The sequence below is a fragment of the Elephas maximus genome, chromosome 14, assembly GCF_024166365.1.
Source record: "Elephas maximus indicus isolate mEleMax1 chromosome 14, mEleMax1 primary haplotype, whole genome shotgun sequence".
Lineage (NCBI taxonomy): Eukaryota > Metazoa > Chordata > Mammalia > Proboscidea > Elephantidae > Elephas > Elephas maximus.
The window spans coordinates 95,972,918-95,987,268 of record NC_064832.1 but is presented as its reverse complement, the minus strand read 5'-3'; the positions used below and the strand labels follow the sequence as shown (position 1 = coordinate 95,987,268).

At 42.4% G+C, this 14,351-nt stretch overlaps 1 protein-coding gene across 4 annotated transcripts in view; it reads left to right on the top strand.

The window, feature by feature from the left end:
* The window catches only part of STARD13 (StAR related lipid transfer domain containing 13), a 264,419-nt gene that overhangs the window by 200,502 nt on the left and 49,566 nt on the right, over positions 1-14,351 (top strand). For all 4 annotated transcript variants that reach the window (XM_049853067.1, XM_049853065.1, XM_049853068.1 and 1 more), the window contains exon 4: positions 7,664-7,727. In XM_049853067.1, coding sequence (XP_049709024.1) covers positions 7,664-7,727 — 64 coding nt within the window. The remainder of the gene's footprint in view (positions 1-7,663; positions 7,728-14,351) is intronic.

Below are 14,351 nucleotides of genomic sequence, written 5' to 3'. Positions count from 1 at the left end.
ATATATATTTAGATCCCGTTAATTTTCCAACCGTGATTCACAGCTGTCAACATGCAGATCCGCACACGTTCGTCAGTGCCTAAGGGTTTCATGTTTTTTGCCGGCAGATCTGCACACGTTCGTCAGTGCCTAAGGGTTTCGTGTTTTTTGCCAACGACTGAAAACCTCCCGAAGCACAGCTCTGCTCGGATACACGTGGGGTTGCCATGAGTCAGGGTCAACCAAACAGCCCTTGGTTTGGGTTTTTTTTTTGTTGTTTTTATTTTTAGATTTGGTGCTATTTTAAATGATAAAAAAAAAAAAAATCGATACTTTTTTTAAAAAATTATTTTAAATTTCAATTGTTCATTATAAAGATGTTTTGTGTATTGTCCTTATATCCTGGAATCTTTTTAAACTCAGTCATTATTCTGGTAGCTTTTTCATAGAATCCTTGAGCTTAAATATAAAATTTTAATGAAAGATGATATTGTAAACTGAGAATAAAAATTCTATCACATTTTTAAATCAGAATTTCAGAGGCAAACATCCTCTCAGGCTGTGCAGTTCTATTCATAGGATGACTATGAGACTTAGTGGGCCCAACTTTGAAGCTCAAACGTGTGGGTGGTAAGTCCTTACCCACTCACCACTGCATGTTATCTGAGGTACCTGGCTAAGTTGTGGAATTTTCCGTCGATGTCTACTCTTAAAAAAAAAAAAAAAAAGCCTTTTGGACACCTTACAGGGACAAGCCAGTATAATTATGTGAAATCATTGTTGTTGTTGTTGGGTGCCGCTGAGTTTGCTCCGACTCATAGCCACCCAGTGTGACAGAGTAGACCTGCCCCATTGGTTTTCTAGGCTGTAATCTTTATGGGAGCAGATCAACAGGCCTTTGTCCCGTGGAGCCGATGGGTGGGTTCGAACCGCTTACTTTTCAGCTAGCAGCCAAGTGCTTAACCACTGCGCCACTGCATAAACAGTAGCACTGCAGCTATGCCAGACAACACAAACCTGTTGATAACGGTTCAGCGTGGATAAAAACAGATACAGTGGCAGGAGGCTGTTATAACTGGAATAACTCTTATGACAGCTATGCCTCCAAAAATATTATGAAGTAAGAAAACCGTTTGGCTGTAGGTGTGTGAACTGAGATGCTTAGGGCGTAGGCGCTAAAAAGACACAGAGCTGTGGGTAGAACAGAGGCCGAGGGAGTTGGCACATGGGGGGGTGGATCAAAGGACACAGGCAGAGGAGGTCGGCAGGGATGGAGGCGGGGGCTGAAGGGAAAAGGCATGGAGCTGCTTTGCCTTCTGCACGCACTCTGCCACCAAGATGCAGATTCCCGTGTGGCAAACAGCAGAAAGCAGGCAGAAGGGAGATCTCTAGCCCCAGGGGAATGCCAGCACTTTGCAAACTTTGAGATTGATAAGTGGCTAATTAGACGCCTGCCCATTCAGATAGTAAGTAATGATTTATACTGGGAGAGTAGCAAGCAGTTGTGATCTTGTTCCTCTTCTGCTATGTGCGCTGCAGTCACAGAGCGGGGCCGGGCTCCTGCCTCATTCTCACAGTTCCCTGGGCTGTGCCTTGCTTACAGGTGTTTTCTTCTAAGGTGTGCTCTGCAGTCACAGAGGGGAGCTGGGCTCCTGCTTTGTTTTCACAGTTCCCTTGGCTGTGCCTTGGTTACAGGTGTTTGAAATGCTGAGCTGGTACAGGCTGTGAAAGTTACCAGAGCTGGAGGGTAGGTAGGTTCTGCCAGGTAGATAAAGGAAGAAGGTCTCCTGCTGTTGTTATCCATGGCAAGAATCTGGTTCACCTTTGGTTTTCTGACAGACGGTAAATGGATTTTTTAAAAAAAGCCAAACCTATTGCTGCCAAGTCAGTTCTGACTCGTAGCCACCCCATATGTGTCAGAGTAGAGTTATGGATTTTCTGTGGCTGATTTCTACTTTTTTTAAGTAGATGGCCAGCCCTTTCTTCAAGGTGCCTCTGGGTGGACTCGAATCTCCAACCTTTCCATTAGTAGCCAAGCACTTAGCCATTCGTGCCACCAGGGACAATGAATGGACTAGGTGCAGTTAGTCTTGGAGAGTTGTCGAACTGTATTACCTTTTTTTATTGGTTTGGATGAATTGTACTAAAGGGCTCCATGGCAGGAAGGACCCAAGCCCAGCCCTGATTATCGGGTGTGTAGCTTTCAATTCTAGAGCCCAGAAACAATTCAAGTTTGCTGTCTTTGCTGAAGGCAAAAGATTATCTGGCCCCAAATGCCCATAGTGCCAAGGTTGATAAATGAATAAATGATGATTTATTTTGACAGATGGCATGACCGCTGTTAAGTACAGATGTGGAGTACCTAATGGGGGAAGGGGGGTAGACAGGCCTCCCAGAACAAGGACCTTAAGGCCAGTAGGAATTATCCAGATAAGAACACGTGATATTTTGATGTCGCTGTTTTGACCCAGACATTTTAACTCCAAAACACTTTAATGCAACCCATTGCCATGGAGTTGATTCCAACTTATAGCGACCCTATCCTGTGGAACAGAACTGCTCCAAAGGATTTCCAAGGCTGATCTTTACAGAAGCAGGTCGCCAAGTCTTTCTCCTGCAGAGGGGCTAGTGGGTTTGAACCACCAACCTTTTGGTTAGCAGCCGAGCACTTAACCACCACGCCACCAGAACTCTTCTACTTTAATGCAACCTGGAGCAAAATTTTATTTTTAATAAAACTGACATACAGGAAAAAGCATCTTCTTCCCCTTCCCCCAGTGAACCTCACCCCGATGATAAATTATATGGTATGGGGCTCAAGTCTGGGGCACCGTCATGTACGGACATGGTAGGGTCAAAGATAGAGGATTTCACTAGTGTGGATTATTTTATATAAAAAACATTGATTTTGTATTTTTTGATGGACTTTTTATGTGACCTTTTCCAAAGAGCTGCTCCAAATGACATTTATGTGCCTACACTTTCAAGAGCAGTCCCTGAGAAGCTACTAAAGTCAGCTGGGAGGCTGAGGGAGTGGAGAGGGTTTATGCTTTTAATGATATTTACTTCTATCCTTTCTTCTTTTAGATATTTATATTTCATCATTTAAAAAAATTAGCAGCATTAAAAGTCTTGCTTTGCCAGATAATAGATAATAGTGCTGAATATTAAAAAAAAGAAGAAGAAGAAGAAGGAGTTGCCGTCAAGTCGATTCTGTCTCATGGCAACTGCATATAATTTTTCTCCATAGGATTTTCAATGGCTGATTTTTCTGAAATAGATTGCCAGGCCTTTTGAGTCCTCTGGGTAGACTCAAACTTCCAACCTTTCAGTTAGCAGCTGAGCCCATTAACTGTTTGTACTACCCAGAGACCTCTAGCTAACATTTAGTGAGTGCCAGAGGAACAAACAAATCTATCTTGGAGGAAGTACAGCCAGAGTGTTTCTTAGAAGCGAGGTTGATGAGACATAGTTTGGACATGTTATCAGGAGGGACTAGTCCCTGGAGAAGGACATTATGCTTGGTAAAGCAGAGGATCAACAAAAAAGAGGAAGACCCTCAACCAGATGAATCGACACAGTGGCTGCAACAATAGGCTCAAACATAGCAATGATTATGAAAACGGTGCAGGACCAGGCAGTATTTCGTTCTGTTGTACATGGGTCACTGTGGGTTGAAATCGACTTGACGGCACCTGACAACAACAACCTACTGTATTATATATATTCCCATCTCTTTATTTTTTTCATATGGATTCAAATTACTGTTCAGTGTCCTTTCATTTCAGTCTGAAAGATTCTTTTAGCATTTCTTATAGGGCTAGCAATGGATTCTCTCAGTTTTTGTTTATCTAGGAATATCTTAATTTCTCTTTCACTTTTGAAGGATAGTTTTTTGGAGATACAGTTTTTGGTTAACAGTCTTTTCTCTCAGCACTTTGAATATACCATCTCACCGCCTTCTGGTCTCCATGATTTCTTATTGGAAATCAGCTGTTAATCTTACTGGGAATCCCTTTTAGGTGATGACTCACTTCTCTCTGGCTGCCTTCACGATTCTCTTTGTCTTTAGCTTTTAGCAGTTTGATTATGGTGCGTCTAGGTGTGGATCTTTTTGAGTTACCTCATGTGGAGTTTGTTGACTTTCTTGAATTTAAATTTGGGGAAAATTTTGGCCATTATTTCTTCAAATATTCCTTGTCCTTTTTCTCACTCCCCTCTGCTTCGGGAATTCCCACTATGTATATGTTGGCACACTTGGTGGTGTTACACAGACCCCTGAAGCTCTTTTCATTTCCTTCCATCTTTTTTCTTTCTGTACCATAGACTGTATAGTCTCAACTGACCTCTTTAAGTTTGCTGATTTTTTCTTTTGTCTACTCAAGGCTGCTGTTGAGCCCCTCTAGTGAATTTGTCATCTCACTTGCTGTACTTTTCAACTCAGAATTTCTATTTGGTTATTTTTTCATAATTTCTGTCTCTTTATTGGTATTATTAACTTGGTGAGACATCATTCTCATACTTCTTTAGTTATTTAGACATGGTTTCCTTTAGCTCTTTGAAGATACTTGAAATACCTAATTTAAAGTTGTTGTCTACTAACTCCAATGTCTGAACTTCCTCTGTGACAGCTGTGTTGACTGCTTTTTTTCCTGTGTGTGGAACATACTTTCTTGGGTTTTTTTTTTTTCTTTTTCTTTTTTTGGTTTGTTTCTTTTTGTCTCATAATTATGTCTCATAATTTTTTGTTGACTATTCGGACACTTTAGATATTATGCGGCAACCGTAAAAATCAGAGCCCTGCTTCCCAAAATTTGTTGTTAATATCTGTTTAGTAACTTCCCTCAACTAATTCTCTAAAATCTGTATTCTCTGTCATGTATGGCCTCCTAATTCTCTACTCAAGTTTCCTTAGTAGTCAGTAAAGGATTGGACAGAAATGTCCTGAAATGCCTTTGCCAAGAGGCCCTGTATACATGCTGGGCACATCTTCAAGGCTCCAGCCATCAATTTACGTCCTGCTTATGAAGAGTGTCAAGGCCAACCAGAGGTGAGAGATTAGGGCCTTCTCAGGTCTTTCCTGGGAATGTACACAGTCCTACACATGCATATGGCCATTTAGATTTATACATGTCAGAACTTTACCAAGCCCTCTATGGACAGCTCATTCCAGCTGTTCCTTTTACGTTTTGGTCAGCTTCTTGTTTGCTTCAACAGTTATCACTGTCTCAAGCAATTACAATGTTAAATAATTGTCCCTGGTTACTTTTGACATACACCCTTGGAAACAGCTATTCTCAGTGATGAGCTCTGAGCCTGGTCAAAGAAAAATACTATAAGTCGGGTTTCCAGGGAGCAGCCAGACAGGTGAGATAATAGCAAATCTCTGGGGGTGGAGCACTTGGGGAATGACAAACCAGTTCTGCTTCTTCCAGTAGCTGGAAGTGTCTGCTGAAATAATTTGCTCATTTTTTCTTAATAAGATTATTTCACTTATTATTCAGTTTAAGAGTGTCTATATGTATTCTGAATATGCTCTGTGTCAGGTGTCTGTTTTACAAATGTTTTCTCCCCACAGAGAAGCAATTTTTTTTTCTAATAATATTTTATTGTGTTCCTCATGAAAGTCTAACCAGCGAATTAGGCTCCCGTTGACAATTTCTACACAAATTGTTCAGTGACATCAGTTATGTTTTTCACAATGTGTCACCATTCTCTTTAGTTGTGCTCTGGTTTTTCCATTTCCAGTACTCTAGTTTCCCTGCCTTCTTACCTTCTCATCTTTGCTTTAGAGTGATTGTTGACCTTTTGGTCTCAAATAAATGACTTTTTAATGGAGCACTGTACTCACAGATAATATCCTTTATTTTGTGTGCCATTCTGTTATTATGCTACAAAGTGACCTCAGGGGATAGTTTCAGTTCAAGGTTTAAAGAGTGTCTCAGGGCAGTTGTCTCAGGGAGTCTTCTGGTCTCAACTAGTCCAGTAAGTCTGGACTTTTTAAGAATTTGAGCTCTGTTCTGCATTTTTCTCTCATTCTATTAGGATCCATACATCATGGCCATGATCAGAACCATCTAGTTCTTCTGGCCTCAGGGTAGATGAGGCTGTGGCTCATGTAGGCTATTAGCCCTATAGACTGGTTTCTTCTCTGAGACTCTGGTTTCCTTCTTTTTCTTTTGCTCTTAACAAGTAAAGGCCAATAGTTGTATCTTAGATGGCTGCTTGTGAGCTTTTAAGACCCCAGACACTACTCACCTAACCAGGATTCAAAACATGAACTTTAAGAACTGTATTATGAGAGTTGACTGAATTGTCCTGTGAGATTAAGGTTTTAAACCCTCAAACCCCAGCCTGTTTTCCTATAGATTACAGCCTTGGAAACTGTATGGGGCAGTTCTACTGTGTCCTATAGTGTCGCTATGAGTTGGTTTGGTTTCTATCAAACTGGAAGGAGTCCCTGGGTGATGAAAACAGTTAAACACTTGACTTACTAATGAAAGGCTGGCAGTTCAAACCCACCTAGAGGCACCTTGGAAGTAAGGCCTGGTGACTTGCTTCCAAATAATCAGCCATTGAAAACCCCATGGAGCACAGTTCTACTCTGACACACATGGGGTCACCATGAGTCAGATTCTGCTGGACAGCAACTGGCTATCAAACTGGAAGAATTCCCTGTTGTTGCTGTTGTTGTTCTTAAGTGCCATCGAGTTGGTTCCAAGTCACAGAGACCTTACGTACAAAAGAACAAAACACTGCCTGATCCTGTGCCATCTTCACAATCATTATGCTTGAGCCCATTGTTGCAGCCACTGTGTCAATCCATCTCCTTGAGGGTCTTCCTCCTTTTTTCTGACCCTCTACTTTACCAAGCATGATATCCTTCTCCAGGGACTGGTCTCTTCTGATAACGTGTCCAAAGTACATGAGACATAGTCTTACCGTCCATACTTCTAAGGAGCATTCTGGCTATCCTTCTCCCAAGACAAATTTGTTTACGCTTCTGGCAGTCCGTGGTATATTCAGTATTCTTTGCTAACACCATAATTCAAAGCATGAGTTCTGCTTCCATCTTCCTTATTCATTGTCCAGCTATCGCATGCATATGAGATGATTGAAAACATCATGGCTTGGGTCAGGTGCATCTTAGCCCTCAAACTGACATCTTTGCTTTTCAACACTTTAAAGAGATCTTTTGCAGCAGGTTTGTCCAATGCAACACATCCTTTGATTTCTTGACTGCTGCTTCCATGGGCATTGATTGTGGATCCAAGTAAAAGAAATCCTTGACAACTTCTATCTTTTCTCCATTTATCATGATGTTGCTTATTGGTCCATTGGTGAGGATTTTTGTTTTCTTTATGTTTGGTGCAATCCGTACTGAAGGCTGTAGGGAATCCATCAGGAAGGAATCCCTGGGGGGTACAAACAGTTAATGTGCTCAACTGCTAAATGAAAGGCTGGAGGTCCCAGTCCACCCAGAGACACCTCTGAAGAAAGGGTAAGCAATCTACTTCCAGAAAATCAGCCAATGAAAACCCTGTGCAGCACAGGTCTACTCTGACACACATGAGGTCTCCATGAGTTGAGTCAGCTCTACAGCTTGGTGGTTTTTGGTTATCAAGCTGAAAGAAGCTTTAGGTTCATTGATGGTAGTAATCATCCCATTTTTTTTTCTTTTTAGACGACTAAATACACTGAACAAGTGTGCCTCAATGAAACTTGATGTGAACTTCCAAAGGAAAAAGGTAGGTGTCCATGCCTCACGCCACCATTAGCTGTCCCAGCAGGAGCAGCTCACCAGCATAGATTAAAAACAGATGAACCGAACCCAAATGCTGGAACAGCAGACCATCTATGTTTGTCCTCCTGATATCCTGTTATTATCATTACCATCGTAAATAAGTCCATTATAAACCCACGGTGAGGTTGGTTTTGCTCCAGCATTTCATTTTGCTTTAATTTTTATCAAAGTGTTTGCATAAAGATGTAAAATATCTCAGTTCTTTATGGTAACCTTTGAGAAGTTTGCCCCGGCATTTCATTTTGCTTTCATTTTTATCAAAGGGTTTCCTTAAAGACATCCAATATCTCAGTTCCTTATGGTGATCTTTCAGACGTTTGTTTAGTTGAATACGTCAACCCCATATGAGAACCAAATACCACACAGAGATTAGCACATTAAGAGAGTTCAGGAGCGGGTCTGTGGGTTCATGCCAAGTGTCTTTTCCTTCATTCTTTCCAACAACATTTCATTTCAAGTGTGTGTTTGTTCTCAGGTGGGTCCATTTCATAGTGGTGTGAGGGGGCCGGGGACAGTGTAACAGCACCAAGACACCTCATCTTCCTCCATCCTCCCTTTTGACTTTTCTCTAGAAGTTCTAGGGAACACCTCTCAGTTTGCAAAGTCACTGTGCACCCTTTCACTTGCAGGACTTTGCTTGTGCAATGCCCTCTGCATGAATGAGACAGGAAATTTCAGTCTGAAACAAAACCATACTTTATTGAGTACTAGCTGTTCTCCAGGAGCTGTGATAAGTGCTTAGCATGCATTATCATATTTAATCCATTGAGGTAGGGATTCTCCCCATTTTCTCCATAAGGAAAGTAAGCTTGGGTATCATTGTTAGCTGCCCTTGAACCAGCCCCTGACTCAGGGCAACCCCACACACCACAAGTCCTGGCTCTGCACCATCCCCGTGATCTTTTGCAAATCAGACTATTATACTCAATCGAGTTTTCTTTTTCTTTTCAATATTTTACTGTGTTTTTGGTGAAAGTTTACACAGCAGATTAGGTTTCCATTTAATAATTTTGATACATATTGTTCATTGACACTGGTTACATTTTCCACATTGTGTCAACATTCTCATTGTTCTCCTTCTGGTTGCTCTGTTTCCATTAATCTGGCTTCCCTGCCCTCCCTTACCTTCTCATATTTGCTTTAGGGTAAATGCTGACCGTTTAGTCTTATGTGGATGATTTTTTTTTTTTTTTAGAGGAGCACAGTACTCATGGGTAATGTTATTTATTTTTATGAGCCAATCTGTTATTTAGCCAAAAGATGACCTCGGGATGTGATATCAGTTCAAATTTTAAAGAGTATCTGAGGGCGATAGTCTCAGGGGTTCCTCTAGTTTCAACCAGTCCAGTAAGTCTGGCCTTTTTTTTAAGAATTTGAGTTCTGTTCTACAATTTTCTTCCATTCTGTCTGGGACCATCTATGGTGACCCTGATCAGAATGATCAATAGAGGTAGCCAGGCACCATCTAGTTCTCCTGGTCTCAGGATAGATGAGGCAGTGGTTTGTATAGGCGATTAGTCCTGAAGACTAGTTTTTTCTTTGAGTCTTTGGTTTCCTTCATCCTCTTCACTCCAGAGGAATAGGGACCAATGGTTGTATATTAGATGGTGGGTGGCAAGCTTTTAAGACCCCATAAGCTCTACTCACCAAACTAGGATGTAGGAGATAAACTTTATAGACTATGTTGTGCCAGTTGACCAAGTTGTCCCATGAGACTATGGTCCTAAGCTTTCAAACCCAGTAAACCAATTCTGTGAGGTTTTTGGTTATATCTGGGAAGTCATAGGGTTTCCACTGGCCAATTTTCAGAAGTAGATTACCAGGCCTTTCTTCCTAGTCTTTCTTAGTTTGGAAGCACTGTTGAAACCTATTCAGGATCCTAGCAACACTGAAGCCACTGACAGAGGGGTGGTGGCTATGCATGAGGTACACTGGCTGGGAACCAAACCCGGGCCTCCCGCATGGAAGGAAAGAACTCTACCTGTGAGCCATTGCTGCCCACCCCCCCCCACACACACAAAGGTTAGGAGGTTAAAAAATTGGCCCAAGATCTTTCAGATCAGGGTTTCGACCTCAGGTGTGTGTAACGCCAAGACCAAGGTTCCTAACCACCTGCCGAGCTCCTGACTTTCTCCTGAGTTCATCCTTCTGGGAAATCTAGAAGTTAAAATTACTAGTGACTTTTTTTTGTTTAACATCTCCAATTTGTTACAAGCCAAGCCTCAGCATATTTTGAAGGAGCAGAGAAAGCATCTTTGAGTCAAAAGAAAGTGTTCTTTATTCCACTCTGCACAGAGAAATCATTAAATACAATGGGTTTTAAGTCACCCCCGAGTAACCCAGTCTTTAAAAATAACTTTAACCTGGATTTCTGCTCTGAAATAGCACACAAAAAATCAAATGAATTTTGATTGACTCCACCTTCTGAACACTTTGGGATTTGAGCTAGAAACACGAGATTCAAGATAAAGGTAAAAGACTGCAGAGCAATATCCAGAGAAATATTAAAACCTGAGCATTTTGTTCAAGCGAAGACAAATTCAAAATGTGGGAATCAACCTCCCAACAGCTGTCTTGCTGAAGAGACCCCTTGAGAAATATGCATGCTGTTTGAAGCAAGAGGGACAGATGTTGTTTGGATTGTAACACACGGTTCTTGTTAGAGCTGAAAACAGCCATGCCTGTGTGCCTGAAGGGTGGGTACCACCAACGGCTGGTCCAGAAACTGCCACCGTAGATCACTGGGTGCCACCAACGGCTGGTCCAGGTACCGCCAGCATAGATCACTGGGAACCACCAATGGCTGGTCCAGATACTGCCAGCATAGACCATTAGCTGCAATTTATCAAAAAAGAAAAATTATCACAAAAATTAATGACACGATTTGTGTTTTGGTTTTCTTTTTTAAGAAATTTTTATTGTGGTGACATATATTGCCATCTCAGCTCTTTTTACGTGTACAGTCCAGAGACATTAATTATGTTCACCATGTCGTACAAAGGAGCCATGGTGGCACGATGGATAAGCACACAGTTGCTAACAGAAAGGTCGGCAGTCTGAACCCACCATCCGCGCCTCAGGAGTAAAGACCTGGCAAGACCTGGCAATCTCTTCCTGTAAAGATTACAGCCTAAGAAGCCTGTGGGTGAAGTTCTACTCTGTCCTGTATGGTCACTGTGAATCGAAATCGACTCAATGGCACATGACAGCAATATGTTGTACAAACATTATCACTATCCATTTCTGGAATTTTTTGTCACCTCAGACAGAAATTGATGCCCCTTAATCAATGGCTCCACCTTTCTCCCTCTTACCTGCCCCTGGAGACCACCAATAAACTTTGGTCTTCATGCGTTTGCCTATTCTAGACATTTTCTGTAAGTGCCATCATATGCCATTTGTCGTTACATCTGACTGACTTCACTAGCGTCATGTTGTCCAGGCTCACCCGTGCTGCAGCATATATCAGGACCTCTTTCTCTTTAGGGCTGAGTAACATCGCATTGTGTGTGTGGACCACGTTTTGTTCATCCAGTCCTCCGCTGGCGGACACTTGGGTTGTTGCTCCCTTTTGGCGATTGTGACTAGTATTAAAGTGAACTCTGATGGACTCGGTTCTGTTTGAGCCCCTAGTGACATGTTTGTTTAAAACAAACTTGAGTCTTTGGATTTGTATTCTTTCATTTTTTCAAGACCACGTGTGAGGCAGCCTTGAATAACAACATTTGTTAGACTCTGTGTGTTCCTCTGTGAACAGGTTACTATCCAGTACTTCAGGATCCTACATTCCAGTTTATTCTTTTGATTGGCTGTCTGGCACACGCCCTTCCATCCCCTGCTTAGCCAAGGCTCACACCTGCATCCCCTGGAATAAAAGGGTTGCCTCTCACATTGTAAACTTGGGAGAAATGGCCTAAATTTTCAAATAAATAATTCTTGCTTGGGGATTCCTCCCCACTCATGAAACTCAATAATGACCAGTGTCTTAGTTATCTAGTGTTAGAAATTCCACAAGTGGGGGGCTTTAACAAACAAGTTTATTTTCTCACCGTTTAGGAGGCTGGTAGTCTGAATTCAGGGCACCAGCTGTCAGGGAAGGTGTTCTGTCTGTTGGCTCTGGGGGAAGGTCCTTGTCTCTTCAGCTTCTGCTCATTGGCTCCTTGGTGGTCTTCATATGGTGTGGCACCTGTCTTCCCCCGCTTGCTTGTTTAATCTCTTTTATATCTCAGAAGAGATTGACTTAACACACTGCGCACTAATACTGCCTCATTAACATAACAAAGAAAACCCATTCCCAAATGGGATTATAACCACACAACACCAAAAAACCAAACCCGTTGCCGTCAAGTCAATTCCGACTCACAGCGACCCTATAGGACAGAGTAGAACTGCCCCATAGAGTTTCCAAGGAGGGTCTGGTGGATTCGAACTGCCAACCTTTTGGTTAGCAGCTGTAGCTCTTAACCACTACACCACCAGGGTTTCCATTTATATAATAATCCATTATTATAACCACAGGCATACAAAAAAACCCATTGCTGTCGAGTCGATCCTAACTCATAGTGACCCTGTAGGATGGAGTAGAACTGCCCCATAGGGTTTCCAAGGAGCAGCTGGTGGATTCTTACCACTGACCATTTGGTTAGAAGCCGAGCTCTTAACCACTGCTCCACCAGGGCTCCTTCACAGGTATAGGGGCTAGGATTTACAGCACATATTTTGGGGGGACACAATTCAATCCATAACAGCCATCATCACAGCTCAGGCCTGTGCAGCCACACAGGAGACGTTGGGCAGTGGGCTGTGCTCCGTGATCTGCCCCTTACTGCAAATAAATAGGGAGAATGAATGCTGTTGTTAGGTACTGTCAAGTTGATTTTGACTCACAGCAAACCTATATGACAGAGTAGAAACTACTCCATAGGTTTTCATGGCTGTAGTCTTTATGGGAGCAGACCATCAGGTTTTTATCCCATGGAGCCTCTGAGTCGGCTTGAACGGCCGCCTTCTGGTTAACAGCCAAGCACTTAACCACTGTGTCACCAGGGCTCCTTAGAGAGTGAATAGGAGCTAAGAATAGACCAAATGATTGAAACCAGAAAGTGAAACTGGAGAACTGGGCCCTACATGACACATCGAATAACTTTGGATTTCATTTATTTGGAAGAAAAATAGAGACAGCACCATTTCCTGTTGGTATGTCCCCGTTTTCAGTGAATCAAGACATAGAAATAGAGAGCAACAGGGGAAGAAGGAGAGCCAGGGATAGAGGGAGGTTGTGGAATGTCTGGCTGATTGCCTCCATGAACAACTGCCTCCTTTGCCATGAGACTAGAACTGGATGGTGCCCAGCTACCATTACTGAACGTTTTGATCAAAGATTCTATAGAAGAATCTTGATCAAAAGGGAGAAAATACAGAACTGAATTTCAAATTCTCATGGAATCCAGTCTTTCTGGAGCCACTGAGGCTGTATGAACCCCCAAAACTATTTCCCTGAGATAAACTTTAAACCTTAAACCAAAAATATCCCCTAAAGTCATCTTTAAACCAAACAACAATTTAGCTTAACTAGTAAAGAATATCTGCTTTGAGTACTGTGCTCTTTTAAGAGCTATCTATATGGGATCAAACTGACAACAGCAACTCAAAAGGTTAGACAGGGAACTTGGCGGGGGGGCACTGAGGTTACGTTAATGCGGGAGGAACAGTTAGGAGGAGGAAAGTGAGGATGGTTGCACAACTTGAAGAATGTAATCAGTGTCACCGAATTGTACATGTAGAAATTGTTGAATTGGTGTATGTTTTGCAATGTGTGTTTTCTCAACCAAAATAAATTTTAAAAATTATTAAAAAAAAAAAAAAATGGAAACAGAATTCTCACCTCCATTGTATGGAGGCCCAGGCTTTTCATTCTGTGGACCGAAGTCCCCGAATAGCACCACAGTCATCCTCCTCCTGCCTGGGGCTTTGGGCCCATGGGGATTGTGTGTGCTTGCTTCCCAGTTCAGTTTGTTGTTTAATAAACGTTAACCAGTAACCCATTACTGTCTTGTCAACCCCAACTCGTGGCCACCCCGTGTATGTCAGAGTAGAACTGTACTCCATAAGTTCTTCAGTATCTGATTTTTCAGAAGCAGATCGCCAGGCCTTTCTTTCAAGGCACTTCTGGGTGGACTTGAACCACCAGCCTTTCAGTTAGCAGCCGAGCACGTTAACCATTTGGGTCAATAAACATTTGACCCAGTGCCTACTCTAAGCTGGTACTTCACTGTCATCATCTCCACTTCCCAGATGCAGACTGAAGGGCAGAGAAGCAACTTGCCCAAAGCCACACAGACACAGGAGAGGCAGAATTTGAACCCAGGTAGTGTGGCACCAAGGAGCCCTGGTGGCGCAGTGGTTAAGTATCGGCTGCTAACCCAAAGCTTGGCGGTTTGAACCCACCAGTCGCTCTGTGGGAGAAAGATGTGGCAGCCTGCTTCTGTAAAGATTTCTAGCCTTGGAAACCCTATAGGGCAGTTCTCTTCTGTCCTGTAGGGTCACTATGAGTCGGAATCAACTTGAC